The following is a 15,750-nucleotide window of genomic DNA, read 5'->3' as shown; positions in this document are numbered from 1 at the left end:
GAGAACCTCTAGTGATAATTACTTTACACCTATCTCCCCATGTTAAATTAATTGCGTCCGAATAGGGCTTATGAGCACCTTTGTGTGTGTGTGTGTGTGTGTGTGTGTGTGTGTGTGTGTGTGTGTGTGTGTGTGTGTGTGTGTGTGTGTGTGTGTCAGTGCCCGGAGCTCCGCCCCGTCAGGTAGAGGTCCAGCCGATCAACAGCACCTGTGTTAAAGTCTCGTGGCGTTCTGTGTCTCCGGATCAGCGGAACGGGCAGATCCGAGGCTATCAGGTCCATTACGCTCATGTGCAGAACGGCGAGTCTCAAGGCCAGCCGCGCATCAAAGACATGATGCTGGACGACGCCCAGGTGAGGTCACGACCCCGGCACACCTGGAAACTCATTTGCATAATCTGCCAATCGGTTGTTTGTCACTGCTGAGGCGTGAAATGCAGATGGAGGGCAGGAAGCGATTTTCTACATAGGAATCATTAACAAAAACTCCACATGCCTGTTTTGCGTGGTATATTGCTTAAATCAACCAAACCGAGAAACCACAAAGAGCTTTTATCGTTTAGGTAACTTTTATCGCTTTTTTACTTTAAAATGTGTCGCCTTTGATGGCGCTTTGCATCTGCTGATACTCAATACGGATACCTGTGGAAGCTCGTTTCCGCCACTAAATAAAAAAATAGAGAAAACGCCACAATTCTGGCTTTTTTTCTAACAACTGTTTTGTAAAGTCAGAATTGTGACTTTATAACTCGCAATTGTGAGAAAAAAGCCAGATTTCTGAAATAAAATGTCACGATTACTCTTTTTATTGTGTTGTGGAAACGGGTTTCCATTGGTTCCCGGCTTACCTTTGTTTTGGACTTGGCCAAATATTCACATTCTCCTTCGTTTGCAGGGAAGAAAATATATTTCAATAAACTGTGAGAATCACACTCGCAAATGTAATGTTAATGAAACCAAACGCACTGTGATTATTTTACAGTGTGAGTTCATGTGGCGATCCTCGATGCAGCATAAATGACCTACAATGGTGACATTTTTCACCAGTAGAAATGCAGCGCGATATAAACACACCAGACCAGAACTCGACATGCCGTAGCTTCACATTCTCTATATCAACCGGCTAGATGGCAGCCAAGTCTTCCAGTTCAGTAGAAATCGCTCCTCTTTATAACATAAGGATCACGTCCAGCATTTGTCATGATTGTCTGTTTATAGCTTTCTAAACCAGCACATTACAGGCCTTCCTCCATCTCGTCCATTCTACATTTCACTTCCTGCCCTCCATCTGAGTTTTGCGCATCTTTAGAAACACTTGATTTCAAACAAGCTACTAGTCTTATCCAGCTTATTTGGCATCGTGGAAGCAAGCGTTTGGCTTTCGAATGAGAACGGGACTCTGCATCCCGGAGAGGACACTTTGGCTTGACCGGAGTCTGAAGCATGTGTGAAAACATGACATTAAACTCGACATGGACAGCCTATGGCATATGACCAGGAGTATAAGAACACCTGTCTTCAGGGTCCGTCTGTTTGCAAATGTGTGAGAGCAAATATCATGAAGAAAGATTTCAGGAAGCAAATATCTGTGTGTTCTTGGGCATGGATGAGGACCTGTGTGTTCTTGGGCATGGGTGAGGACCTGTGTGTTCTTGGGCATGGGTGAGGACTTGTGTGTTCTTGGGCATGGGTGAGGACCTGTGTGTTCTTGGGCATGGATGAGGACCTGTGTGTTCTTGGGCATGGGTGAGGACCTGTGTGTTCTTGGGCATGGGTGAGGACTTGTGTGTTCTTGGGCATGGGTGAGGACCTGTGTGTTCTTGGGCATGGGTGAGGACCTGTGTGTTCTTGGGCATGGGTGAGGACTTGTGTGTTCAGTTCTTGTTTGCATTGTGAGGATTTCTCAAAGAATGCAATAATGTAACAGAACTGAAAAAATCCAAATTATATAATACACAGATTTATAATTAAACATTTTTCAGATTAATTTGGTCTTCATCCATGGAAATAAGTGGTTTCGGCAGGAGGATGGTGGTATTTGGGGCTCTGTGGATCTGAAAGATTGAGATGTGCTGATCTAGAGTTTCAGAGGAGATCTCTATTATTTATGAAGCACATTTGGAAACAAAATGCTTTAAAATACACAATCACAACATAATATAGCCTTCTATAAATACCCAAAGTATACAATATCTATATTTAACCCAAATTGTAAAGCTCCATCCACACCATCCTTATTCTGGAGGGATTTGGGACGTGCATTTGGGTGGAAGCAGTGCATTCAGCTCTCTCGACGGAGTTTGAGGCACTCATAGCGACGCATCCGTGGCTGTTCTCGTGTGAATCTTTTCGCAGTGATAGAATCTAACTCGCGCTCGGGGAATGAGAGCTGAGCGCCTATCCTTGCGTTCGGCGGGATTACGAGTCGTCGAACAGGAACTTTCTGTTTTTCTGTGCTCCTCTTGTTGGTACAAATACTGCTACTATTCAACGTGTTGTATCTAATTCTGAAGAATTAGAGGCAAAAAAATGTCGTAGTTATTATTATAACAATTTGAATGAGCCTTTTTGTTTTGCCTTTGATCCCGCTGACGCAGAGATATCATAAGGTAATCTATCTCACTTCTCACTGTAGCTCATGCTGAGACCTCCGCTCTCAGAGCTCCATTTAGTGATGAGTCTCGGGTATACCAAGCCCTTGAGCTCTGCCTGTAGGCTACTTTCTGACTCAGCCCTGCAGGGAAGGAAGCCGTTGTTAACTTTCTCTGATAGGGTAGGGAGCTCGAGATTTAGCCAAAGGGAATTATTCACACCAGCCGTGGGTGTGTACCTCAGGGATGGTGACTCCTTAGAGTCTTTCACTTTAATGTCAGCCGATGAGACACTCATCCTTTCAGCATGGCGGAGTGGGCATTCGTTCCCCAAAGTGTCCTCTAGGGGATGCAGTGCAAGTTCACATTTGAAAGTGAATGTCTCATGTTATGCATGTAACCATGGTTCCCTCAAAAGGGGAATGAGACACTGCATCCCCTGCAAAAAAAGGCTTTTCTTACTTATTTTTTAGTTTAAAAAAAATAGTATTTTTGTCTTGTTTCTATTCAAAATATAAAAACGTTTTAAAAATATATTAAGAAACATTTACTAGACAAGTAAAAATGATTGTCTTGTTTTGGGAGAAAATAACTCTAAATGAAGAGAGTTTTTGCTTAAAATAAGATAAATAATCTGCCAATGGGGTGAGAAAAATAATCTTAATTCAAACAGAAAACAAGATTATTTTGTTTACACCACTGGCAGATTATTTATCTTCGTTTCACACGTGCTTCAGACAATGTTCATTCCCCAAAATGTCCTCTAGAATACGCAGGGTCTCATTCCCCTTCTCAGGGAACCATGATTACATGCGTTTTCCCTGCATATACAAGACTTTTTAGAAATTATATGTTAAAAATAAGATGTATTGATGCTTGGAGATGATATGTTTTTGGTCTTTATTCATTCAGGTTTAATTTTTTCGTTTCATATTTTGTTTCACTCAGTGAAATGGGTTGTGGATGCATGTGGCCATCAGCCTTTCATGCAGCTTTAGTTTCAGGCTTTGGATGATTATTCATTGCCTGAAACTAAGATTTTTTTCAAAATGTAAACATTTTTTGAAAGCTAGCAGGCAGTATCGATTGAGTTTGTCAGTATTGTGAGTGCACAGAATTAGACGGATCTGAATGAACAAACTCACTGCCGTTCATTCTGTTCTCCCACTAAATGAATCTCACCCTCTTCTTCTCCTCCTCTTCTCCTCCTGAATCTCACCCTCTTCTTCTCCTCCTACGCTCCTCCTGGTCATCGCTGATTCTCTCACATGTCTGTGCGTGTTTTCCTGCCATTAGAGGGACGCGGATGAGACGGCACAATATGTGAGTATGAGCTTCAGTTTCACCTTTAGAGTGTGTGTGTGTGTGTGTGTGTGTATGTGTGTGTGTGTGTGTGTGTGTGTGTGTGTGTGTGTGTGTGTGTGTGTGTGTGTGTGTGTGTGTGTGTGTGAGCGTGTTTGTGTTTTTGTTTGTGTGTGTGTATGTGTGTGTGTGTGTGTGTGTGTGTGTGTGTGTGTGTGCGTGTGCGTGAGCGTGAGCGTGTTCGTGTGTGTGTGTGTGTGTGTGTGTGTGTGTGTGTGTGTGAGTGTGAGTGTGACTGTGTGTGTGTGTGTGTGTGTGTGTGTGTGTGTATGTGTGTGTGTGTGTGAACCTCTCATAGTGGAGAGCACTTGCATAGGGCCACTTGAATGCAGATCATGATCTGAGAAGCTTTTGTCGCTGAATGGCTCGTGTGTTTAGGAGCTGATGATCGAGGACCTGCAGCCGGAGACGCTTTACTCCATCAGTGTGGCGGCTTACACCATCAAAGGAGATGGAGCGCAAAGCGGCGCTTATCTGGTGAAGATGCCCGTTGCACGTGAGTGTGTGTGTGTGTGTGCTTGTTTGTGTGACATATGAGGACACAAATGTGTATAATGCCATGGGTATGAAACAGGTATTACAGGAGAGGGTGAAATATGAGGACATTACCCATGGCCCCACTTTACAAAAGGCTTATAAATCACACAGGAGGAGTTTTTATGAGAAAGTAAAAATGCAGAAAGTTTCCTGTGATGGGTAGGTTTAGGGGCTGTGTGTGTGTGTGTGTGTGTGTGTGTGTGTGTGTGTGTGTGTGTGTGTGTGTGTGTGTGTGTGTGTGTGTGTGTGTGTGTGTGTGTGTGTGTGTGTGTGTGATGGGTAGGTTTAGGGGCAGTGTAAGCGGATAGAAAATACAGTTTGTACAGTATAAAAACCATTACGCCTATGGAATGTCTGTGTGACAGTTAACTAACTGCGTGGGTGTGTGTGTTTGTGTGCGTGCGTGCATGCGTGCATGTGTGTGTGTGTGTGTGTTTGTTTGTGTGTGTCTCCTCCAGTACCGGCTCGTCCCGTTCTATCTGTGCAGCTCATTAATGAATCGTCCGCGGCTGTGATGTGGACGGTCCAGCAGTCCTCCGACCCTCAGCTGGAGGTCCTGGGCTTCCGGCTCCGCTACGGCCTGAAGAACGGCTCCGGCTCTCTCTCTGTGGACCTCAGCGCTGCAGAGCGTGGGTGTGATGTGAGCGAGCTGCGTGCTGGCGTTTACTCATTCCTCCTGGCTGCTAGAGGGCGCTCTGGGTACGGCGACGCGGCGGAGGTGGAGCTTTCCGTGCCGGAGTTTCCTCCCAAAGGTTTTCCGCGGCTTTCGGAGCGTGTGAATGCCACGTGCTGCTCGCTGCAGTTCCGCTGGCTGCCTCCGGGCGGAACGTATACGGGATTCACGCTCGCGTACGAGGAAGTGGGCGGAGTTGCATACGAGGAAGTGGGCGGAGTCGAACCGCGGACGCTAACAGTCCCGGCGGATGCTTCCAGCTACACCATCCACGGGCTGAACCCCGACCAGGCGTACGCTGTGAGAATTTCGGCTCATAACGCCGCCGGGTCGGGCCCGTATAGCCCACAGGTTCTGTACCGCACCACCGCCTTCGACACAGGTATGCTGAGCGAAGCCCCGCCCACAAATAACCCCACCCACCCCTTCACCAGTGATGATGTGAATGTGGGCGGAGCTCAGGTAACAAACTGCAAAAAATGCTCCTTTTTAGTTTCTATTTAAAATCTTAAATCAAGATTTATTTACTAGATGAGTAAAAGGACATAAGATATTTTTGCTTGTTTGCTGGGGAAAAAAAAATCTAACTCAAGTGAGTATTTGCTTAAAACAGGCAGCCTGCTCTCATTGGATAAAACATACCTGTGGCAATGACAAAATACCAATATGTGCATATCACTGCAGTGTCCAACAGAAATGACCACTAGAGGCAGTAAAACAGCAAGTTTTTTTTTTACCATAGTGCATGATTTGTAAACAAACACATTTTGGAGTTTGCGTCACATATGTTCGGCTTTCCTGACCTACTAAGCTCGATAGCTCAGCTGGAACAGATTTATACTTGCGATTCTGAAAGCTCAGGTGAAGAACGAGTCATGATCATAGACTGTAATAAATATGGCCGTAGTGTCGTAGCGTCACCCGTAGGGTTCTGAAGAGCCGCTCTGAAGCGTAAAGTAGAGACGAGCCGTCGCCATCTTACGAGCGAGTCACGCCTGGATAACAGAAAAAGGGTCAAAGAGGCGGGGCTTATGGGGTGTGGGCGGAGCTTAGGGGATGCAATGTCTAGATAGAGGATAAATGGCTATCCACCTGTCACTCAAAGTAACCACGCCCTTAATTATGCAGAACTTTAAGGCTTTATATAATGTAAACGAATGAGTCATAAAATAATTCACCCCCTCACAGTCGTCATGAAGGGCAAAATTAGCCGTACAGGCCAAAACCACAGTTTGTCTCAGACTGTAAACATGTTTTATTCTGCTGTAAGGTTGGCCACTTTAACATAAGACTCAATGAGATTCTGCTCCGTCTGGAGCCGCTCTAGTGGCCAGTTGAGGAATTGCAGTTTACATTACTTCCTCTTCGAGAGAGGTCGCGGTAAAACGACACAAGCTAAAATGACACGGAGACAATTTTATTTTTTTCACATTTGCTGTTGTGAACACTATCGGGTCGGTTTAGGGTTCATGTGGGTGTACGTTAAAAAACCAACGTAACAAAACATGCCAGACTCACACACACATCTGTTCCGGGAAAAAACTGCGCTTTCGTGATATGCACTTATTGGTTTGTCCAATAAGACCAGGCTGAAAACAAGCTACATTATCTGCCAATGGGCGAGAAAAATAATCAAAGCAAGATTTCAATCAGAAACAAGATTATTTTTCTCTCTCCATTGGCAGATAATTTTGCCTATTTTAAGCAAAAAAAATATTTTATTTTTAAGTAAACAAGGAAAATATTTTATTTCATTTGAAATATCTAGTAAAGGCGTCTTGATTTAAGAATTTTTAAATATTTAGATTAGAAACGACCAAATTACTGAGTAAGAAGAGCAGTTTTTGCAGTGCAGTCGGCCAGTCGTTTGGAGGCGGAGTTTGGAGGTGAGTGACAGGTGTCAGTCACAGTCCATGCGGAGGACGAGTTCTCAAGGAGGACGCTTTTCTTTTCCCTCATCCTCTATTTTGAGCTGCTTCACTGCCCTCCACTTCTATTTCCTAACACTTCCCAGTCCAGTTTGTGGTGTGGCACAAATAAAATGAATGTGTGTTTGCGTGTGATTGAGGTTTATGTCTCACTTTCCTTCCTTCCCTTCATTAGCAGCGATTGAATCTGGGCCGGCTCTCCCTGGACCTTCTGCCATACGCTCACCTTCTACATCCCCCACAATTCCCTGCACAGGCCTCGGACTCGCACATTTCCTCACGGTCCCGTGTGTGTGTGTGTGTTGACGTTCTGTGATTATGCCAGTCTCACGTGTTGTTCGTGTGTGTGTGTGTGTTTTTGCACAGACGTGCCGAGGAATTTCTCGGTGAATCTGGCGACTAAGACGAGTGTGTTGCTGACGTGGGAGTTTCCGGAGAGCAGCGCCCCCTATCGCTTCACTGTGAGTCACTTCGGTCCATTCTTCTTGCAAACGTTCATGCGTGAGATACGTCATTTTAAGAGGAATCCACACGATTGGGAATTTGGTGTGAGGGAAGAAAAAGATAATATAGAGACTGAGCGGCTCCTCCCGCGGTCTCTCTTGAAGCCAACACGGAAGTGACTTAAACTGCAGTTCATCGCCACTCGAGAGAAACATGTCGACAGCCTGGGACATTCAGTGGGTTTGCTCTGCTGGTCATATCGTTAGAATATCGTCAAAAAGTTGATTTATTTCACTAATTCCATTCAAATTTGAACTTTCCAAGTCCTTTTATGTACTTTATCGGTGTTCTTAGGAAAACTTTTACTTCACAACATGCCAAAACATAATATTGAGCTTTTTTCAGCAATACATTTCATATTGAATATCATTTAATACTTAATTACATTAAAAATGTAGTTCTGTATACTTTTTCTGGAGGTTTTAAGTATTAAGGCTTTACTTCAGTACAAGTAAGAAAGTACCACTTTTTTAGTGTAATTAAGTATTAAAAGTTAGAAAACAACTACTTTTATTTATGAAATGTAGTGCAGTTAAAAGTATGAAATGATATTTTGTGCATTGGAATGCAGTGAAGTGAACGTTTTCTAAAGAAAAGCACTGATAAAGTATAAACTTAAAAATGTACTAGAGTAGAGAGTAAAAATACTCCACTACTGTCCGCCTCTGAAACGTGTATATTATATTAATTAATTACACAGAGACTGATGTATTTCAAATGTTTCTTTTTTTTATTTTGATGATTGATGACTGATAACTAAGGAAAATCCCAAATTCAGTATCTCAGAAAATTAGAATATTACATAAGACCAACACAAAGAGAGGATTTTTTAGAAATCTTGGCCAACTGAAAAGCATGAGCATGTCCAGCACTCACTACAACTCTCAGTTGTGTCTCCTTTATCCTGAATTACTGCAGCGATGCGGCGTGGCGTGGAGTCGGTCCGTCTGTGGCTCTGCTCAGGGGTTATGAGAGCCCAGGTTGCTCTGATAGGCCTTCAGCTCTTCTCTATTGTTGGGTCTGCATATCACATTTTTGTCTGTAGCCCAGGCGAGACGGTTCTGTCTGTTGATCAAGAGTGGCTTGACTCCAGGAATGTGAAGCTGAAGCCCGTGCCCATCATACGTCTGTGCGCAGCGGTTCTTAAAGCGCTGACTCCAGCTGCAGTCCACTCTTTGTGAATCTCCTCCACATTTTTGAATGGGTTTTGTTTCACACCTCTCCAGGGTGCGGTGTGTTAGCCCTATAGCTTGTACACTTTTTTCCACCACATCTTTTCTCTATTAATCAGCTTGGACACAGAGCTCTGTGAACAGCCAGCCTCTTTAACAGTGACCTTTAGTGTCTCGCCCTCCGTGTGTAAGGTGTCAGTGGTCGTCTTTTGGAGGACTGTCGATCAGCAGTCGTCCTCATGATAGTGTCGCCGACAGAACTAGACTGAGAGGCCATTAAAGGCCTGCAGGTGTTTGAGTTCATGAGCTGATTAGAGCGGCACCAGGTGTCTTTAATATTGAATCTTTTCACAATATTCCAATTTTTAAGATACTGAATTTAGGATTTTCCTTAGTTTTCGGTTATTATCATCAAAAGTAAAATATAAATATATCAGTCTGTCTGTAATGAATGAATATAATATTCAAGTTTCACTTTTTGAACGGAATTAGTGAAATAAATCAACTTTTTGATGATATTCTTACTATATGACCAGCACCTGTATGTGGGTATTTTTGGCCTTCATGACGACTGTGAGAGGGGTGAATTTTTTTATAACTCATCGGTTTAAATCATATTAAGCCTAAGTTCGGCATAATTAAGGGCGTGGCCACTTGAGTGACAGGTGAATTTGCGTTTGTCTGTTAGCCATCACGTCACCTCAGCTCCGCCCAAGTCCCGCCTCTTTGCCCATTTTCGGTTATCTCGAAGTGACACACATTGCATGTTTGAGTGTGTATTTGCGAGTGTTTGTGTGCGTGTGTGTGAGTACATACGCACTCACACACACACACACACGCACACACACGTTTGTTTTTGTGACATATGGGGACATTCCATAGGGGTAATGGTTTTTAAACTGTACAAACAGTATTTTCTATCCCCTTAAACTGCCCCTACCTCTAAACCTACCCGTCACACACACACACACACCCACACACCCACACACCAAACACACACACACACACACACACACACTGCCCCTTACAGTAAACCAGGCCTTTGTGAGTGTTTCTGATTGGTTCGCTCTGGTCCTCAGGTGGAGTATAACCGGCAGAAGATGGAGGTGGATGCTCGGCTGAGGAAGGCGGTGATCCCGAACCTGCAGCCAGACACCAGTTACGACTTCAAGATCACGAGCCCCGAGGGCAACATGGGCGGCCTCAGACACCGCATCCATGCCAAAACCTCACCGCCCATCCTCATCCGCAGGCCCGAGGTGGACACCGCACGGCAGGCTGAGGCCACGGTCACCATCATCCTGCCCTCGCTGGACACCAGGAGCATTGTGAGGTGCGAGAACACACACACACACACACACACACACACGTCTGGTTCACTATCTTTGTGGGGACTCTCCATAGAGGTAATGTTTTTTTTACCGTACAAATTGTACATTGTATCCCCCTACACTGCCCTTAAACTGACATCTTCCTACAAACCTTTAAACCTAAAACCTGCATCCGGTTCATTAGTGTGTGTTAATGAGTGTGTGTTGTTTCTGCAGGAACATCTATGTGGTGGTGGTTCCTCTGAAGAGAGCCAGAGGCGTGATCCGTCATCTGAAGAGCCCAGACGAGATGGACCTGGAGGAGGTACTGCTCACATCGCTAGAGCTGCAACACTCACACTCACTCACTCACTCACACACACACACACACAGACACACACACACACTCATTCACACACAGACACATACACACACTCACAGAGACACACAAACACACACACACTGTACATGTGTACAAACCCGATTCACACGCACACACACACACACACTCTCTCTCTTACACACACACACACACACTCTCTCTCTTACACACACACACACTGTACAAATTGTGAATAATAAAGGAATGCAATCATTTACAAATCTCATAAACTTATATTTTATTCACAATAGAATAGAGATAACATATCAAATGTTGAAAGCGGGAAATGCCAAATATCGGCTCATTTTGGATTTCATGAGAGCTACACATTCCAAATAAGTTGGGTCAGACAGCAATAAGAGGCAAGAAAAGTTAAATGTACACATAAGGAACAGCTGGAAGCAGCTTATTAGGTCAACTGGCAACATGATTGGGTATAAAAGAGCCTCTCAGAGTGGCAGTGTCTCTCAGAGGGCAAGATGGGCAGAGGATCACCAATTCCCCCAATGCTGCGGCGGACAATAGTGGAGCGATATCAGAAAGGAGTTTCTCAGAGAGGTATCATCATCTACAGAGCATAATATCATCCAAAGACTCAGAGAATCTGGAACAATCTCTGTGCGTAAGGGTCAAAGGGGTCAAAACCAAACTGGGTGGCGGTGATCTTCAGCCCTTAGACGGCACTGCATCACACACAGGAATGCTCCTGTAATGGACATCACAACATGTGCTCAGGAATACTTCCAGAAAACATTGGAGAACACAATCCACCGCGCCATTCGCCGTCGCCGGCTAAAACTCGACAGGTCAATGGACTGTGGCAAAGAAGAAAACTGTTCTGGGGTCAGACAGATCAAAATCTGAAGTTCTTTTTGGAAAACTGGGACACCATCCGGACTAAAGAGGACAAGGACAACCCAAGCTGTTCTCAGCACTCAGTTCAGAAGCTGATCTCTGATGGTCTGGGGTTCATGAGTGTGTGTGGCATGGGCAGCTTACACATCAGGAAAGGCCATCAATGCTGAAAGGTCTATCCAAGCTCTAGAGCAACATCTGCTCCATCCAGACGGCGTCATGGCTGAAGAAGGATCCGGCACTGAAATGGCCAGCCTGCAGTCCAGATCTTTCACCATTAGAAAACATTTGGAGCATCATAAAGAGGAAGATGCGATAAAGAAGACCTAAGATAGTTGAGCAATTAGAAGTGTGTGTGTGTGTGTGTGTGTGTGTGTGTGTGTGTGTGTGTGTGTGTGTGTGTGTGTGTGTGTGTGTGTGTGTGTGTGTGTGTGTGTGTGCGCGTGTGTGTGTGTGTGTGTGTGTGTGTGTCTGTGTGTGTGTGTGTGTGTGTGTGTGCGTGCGTGCTGACAGGTTCTGATTGGTTCTGATGTGTGTTGCAGCTGCTGAAGGACATCAGCCAGAAGCAGAGAGACCCAAGGCAGCGTCAGGTGGACCTGCGGAGAGCTTACATCACGGCCCGCTTCACTCCCGCCACGCTGCCGGCCTTCTTCACTCTGGGCAACCAGCAGGACTACGGCGGCTTCGAGAACCGGGCCTTAGAGGCGGGACAGGAGTATGTGTTCTTCATCCTGGCGGAGCTCAACGCCACCACTGGGGTAAGATGTGCCATCTATACGTGTGTGTGTGTGTGTGTGTTTGTGTGTGTGTGTGTGTGTGTGTGTGTGTGTGTGTGTGTGTATGTGTGTGTGTGTGTGTGTGTGTGTGTGTGTGTGTGTGTGTGTGTGTGTGTGTGTATGTGTGTGTGTGTGTGTGTGTGTGTGTGTGTGTGTGTGTGTGTGTGTGTGAGTGTGTGAGTGTGTGTGTGCGTGCGTGCGTGTGTGTGTGTGTGTGTGTGTGTGTGTGTGTGTGTGTGTGTGTGTTTGTGTGTGTGTGTGTGTGCACGCAGGTGTAACGCTCCTGTGTTTGTGTGTTCAGAAGATGTTTGTGGCCAGCCCTTACACCGACCCCGTGATCGCGCCCGACTCGGACCCTCAGCCTCTGGATGCGGGCGATGGCCTCATCTGGGTCGTGGGACCCGTCCTGGCCGTCGTCTTCATCATCTGCATCGTCATCGCCATCCTGCTCTACAAGAAGTGAGTGTGTGAGCTCCGCTTCTGTCAGAACAAACGTTTTCACAAATTATACCTTATTGTGTTACCATAAAATCATATGTAGCTTCATCAGAGCAGGACTAAATAAAAACAAATCGATGTTCAGATTCTGCAGGGGGGGTATATTTATAAACACATACATACATATACAAACACCGATCAGGCATAAAATTATAACCACTGACAGGTGAAGTGAAGTTGATGTGTGTGAAGCAGGAGAAATGGGCAAGCGTAAGGATTTGAGCGAGTTTGGCCAGATTGTGACGGCTAGACGACTGGGTCAGAGCATCTCCAAAACTGCAGCTCTTGTGGGCTGTTCCCGGTCTGCAGTGGTCAGTATCTATCAAAAGTGCTCCAAGGAAGGACCAGTGGAGAACCGGCCACAGGGTCATGGGTGGCCAAGGCTCATTGATGACCGTGGGGAGCGAAGGCTGGCCCGTGGGGTCCGATCAAACAGACGAGCTACTGGAGCTCAAACTGCTCCAGAAGTTAATGCTGGTTCTGATAGAAAGCTGTCAGAATACACAGAGCATCTCAGTTTGAGGCGTATGGACCAGTCAGGGTGACCTCTGACCCCGCCGAAAGCACCACAGTGGCACGGAAATGGAAACGGTATTCTGGTGGCTGTGGCTCTTCCAGCAGGATAATGCTCCTGACACAAAGCACAAATGCTTCAGGAATGGTTTGAGGAGCACAACAACCAGTTTGAGGCGTCGACTCGGCCTCCAGATTCCCCAGATCTCAATCCAATCGAGCGTCTGTGGGATGAGCCGAACAAACAAGTCCGATCCACCTCACAACTTACAGGACTTAGAGGATCTGCTGCTCACATCTTGGTGCCAGATACATCAGCACACCTTCAGGGGTCTAGAGGACTCCATCAGAGACGGGTCAGCACAATATTAGGAAGGTGATCATAATGTTATGCCTAATCTGTGAATATATACAGTATATATTTAAAACGAACAAAAACTTATTTTAATTTTGACTCCATTGGCAGATATTAGTTCAGCACAAACTCATTTAATTTGTGTTAATATCTTCAGTCGTGTCTCTTCTCCAGTAAATGTGCCCTAATGTAAGAATATTTAGACTTCTTGCAGTGCACTTAAACTTGGTCAGCTTACATCCAGCATATGTAAAGTAACCATAATCATAAATACAGAAATATGCACACATATGATATTGTAGTGAGGAGAAGAAGAGATGATGTTGGCAGGAACGGCGCTGTGTGTGTGACGACAGAGAGAATAACGTGTGATTAAATATGTAGGAAGCAGATATTTCTGGACAGGAAGATAATAGAGTCTGAGGCGAAGATTCAATCAGATGAGCTGCAGAATGATCTGGAAGAACCCAGGCAAGAGGAACCATTCAGTTATAATGTGTTAATATGTGTTCAATATGTGTTCTTACTCAGGGTTTTCTGGTCCAAATATCTGACAATTCTTAAATCAAGATGCATTTACTAGATCAGTAAAATGACGGAAGATATTTTCCCTTTTTTTATTTAAAAATAAAATCAACATTAGTTTTTTGCTTAAAACAGGCAAAATGATCTGCCAATGGAGTGAGAAAAATAATCTTATTTCTGATTGAAATCTTGTTTCCGTCCCGAACAGAAATAAGATTATTTTTCAAAACAAGTAAAAATATCTCATATCGTTTGACTGATCTAGTAATGCATCTCGATTTAAGAATTGTTAGATATTTGGACTGGAAACAAGACAAAAATACTGAGTAAGAAGAGCATTTATTGCAGTGTGTGTGAAAGTTATTGTATATTTATGTAGTGTTTTTAATGGTTAGAGTATTGCTGACCCTGATGATGATGATGATGATGATGATGATGATGATGATGATGATGATGATGATGATGATGATGAAGACTCTGGAATCACAACCCCAATGAAAACTCTTATATTTGAGCTTCATCTTAGTCTAGATTACCTCTGCTCTTCATTAGGTGCATTCTGGGACACTGTCTTCTGCACACACACACTCACACACACTCCGCTTAATGCCGCGTCAGTCGTGTCCCAGTTTTATTCTTTGTTTGGATGTGAATAAATGTGAGTGATGTTGAGCTCATTCTGAGCTGTGGCAGGGATCCGTGTTTGCCAAATTGCTGGCATGACCTTCGTGGCGCCGCGAGCGTAAATGTGGGTCCGGTCCGGCTGATAAATCTGCCCTTGGGTCTGATCATCTCTGCCCCTTCCATTAGTCCGGAACAATCTAGTCCCGCGGGAGCCGCTGTTAAACTGTCCCCAATGAAGGAGAGCGTTATCTGCAGGAGGTGTCGTGTAGCTGCTGCATACAAATGCACTATATTGATTTCTCTCTTTCTTTCTCTCTCTCTCTCTGTGTGTGTGTGTGTGTGTGTGTGTGTGTGTGTGTGTGTGTGTGTGCGGCGATGATGGGACTCCAGTAAACCCGACAGGTAAGTGAGATCTGATCGCTCATCACTGAGAGAAGATTAAAGCTCTTATTCGAGGCAGAACACACTTCAGTCACTCAGTCCCTGTCGTCGGCTTTATTTGAGTTGTTCTACTCTTTGATTTTATTTCTGTCCGTTGAGTCGAGTTAATAACTGAAGTTCCTCCACATTTTCTGTGTCGCTCATTAGCAAACGTAAGGACTCTGAGCCGGGGACCAAATGTTTGCTGAATAATGCTGAGATGATGGCTCACCATCCCACCGACCCCGTGGAGATGAGACGCATCAACTTCCAGACACCAGGCACGCACACGTGCACACACACACACACACACACACACACTGACTCTTTTGGCTGAGAGTTAAGGGAGTGGCTACTGTAGCAGGCTGAGAGTTAGGGGGAGTGGCTACTGTAGCAGACTGAGAGTTAGGGGAGTGGCTACTGTAGCAGACTGAGAGTTAGGGGAGTGGCTACTGTAGCTGGCTGAGAGTTAGGGGAGTGGCTACTGTAGCAGACTGAGAGTTAGGGGGAGTGGCTACTGTAACAGACTGAGAGTTAGGGGGAGTGGCTACTGCAGCAGGCTGAGAGTTAGGGGAGTGGCTACTGTAGCAGACTGAGAGTTAGGGGGAGTGGCTACTGTAGCAGACTGAGAGTTAGGGGAGTGGCTACTGTAGCAGACTGAGAGTTAGGGGGAGTGGCTACTGTAGCAGACTGAGAGTTAGGGGAGTGGCTACTGTAGCAGACTGA

General features: G+C 45.1%; 1 protein-coding gene across 11 annotated transcripts in view; it reads left to right on the top strand.

Moving 5' to 3' along the window:
• Positions 1-15,750, top strand: part of ptprsb (protein tyrosine phosphatase receptor type Sb) — a 113,542-nt gene that overhangs the window by 76,815 nt on the left and 20,977 nt on the right. For 6 of the 11 annotated variants that reach the window (XM_067452947.1, XM_067452945.1, XM_067452941.1 and 3 more), the window contains 8 exons: positions 7,457-7,551; positions 9,846-10,099; positions 10,314-10,401; positions 11,856-12,071; positions 12,391-12,548; positions 13,840-13,926; positions 14,995-15,006; positions 15,193-15,305. In XM_067452947.1, the coding sequence (XP_067309048.1) occupies positions 7,457-7,551; positions 9,846-10,099; positions 10,314-10,401; positions 11,856-12,071; positions 12,391-12,548; positions 13,840-13,926; positions 14,995-15,006; positions 15,193-15,305 (1,023 nt within the window). Of the gene's footprint in view, positions 1-159; positions 354-3,886; positions 3,914-4,330; positions 4,449-4,947; positions 5,545-7,456; positions 7,552-9,845; positions 10,100-10,313; positions 10,402-11,855; positions 12,072-12,390; positions 12,549-13,839; positions 13,927-14,994; positions 15,007-15,192; positions 15,306-15,750 lie in introns of all 11 variants that reach the window. The other 5 variants (XM_067452953.1, XM_067452949.1, XM_067452951.1 and 2 more) reach the window with 4 other exon arrangements.

Source organism: Pseudorasbora parva, chromosome 9 (genome assembly GCF_024679245.1).
Source record: "Pseudorasbora parva isolate DD20220531a chromosome 9, ASM2467924v1, whole genome shotgun sequence".
Lineage (NCBI taxonomy): Eukaryota > Metazoa > Chordata > Actinopteri > Cypriniformes > Gobionidae > Pseudorasbora > Pseudorasbora parva.
Note: the sequence above shows the minus strand (reverse complement) of the source record. Positions and strands in the feature narration are given on the sequence as shown.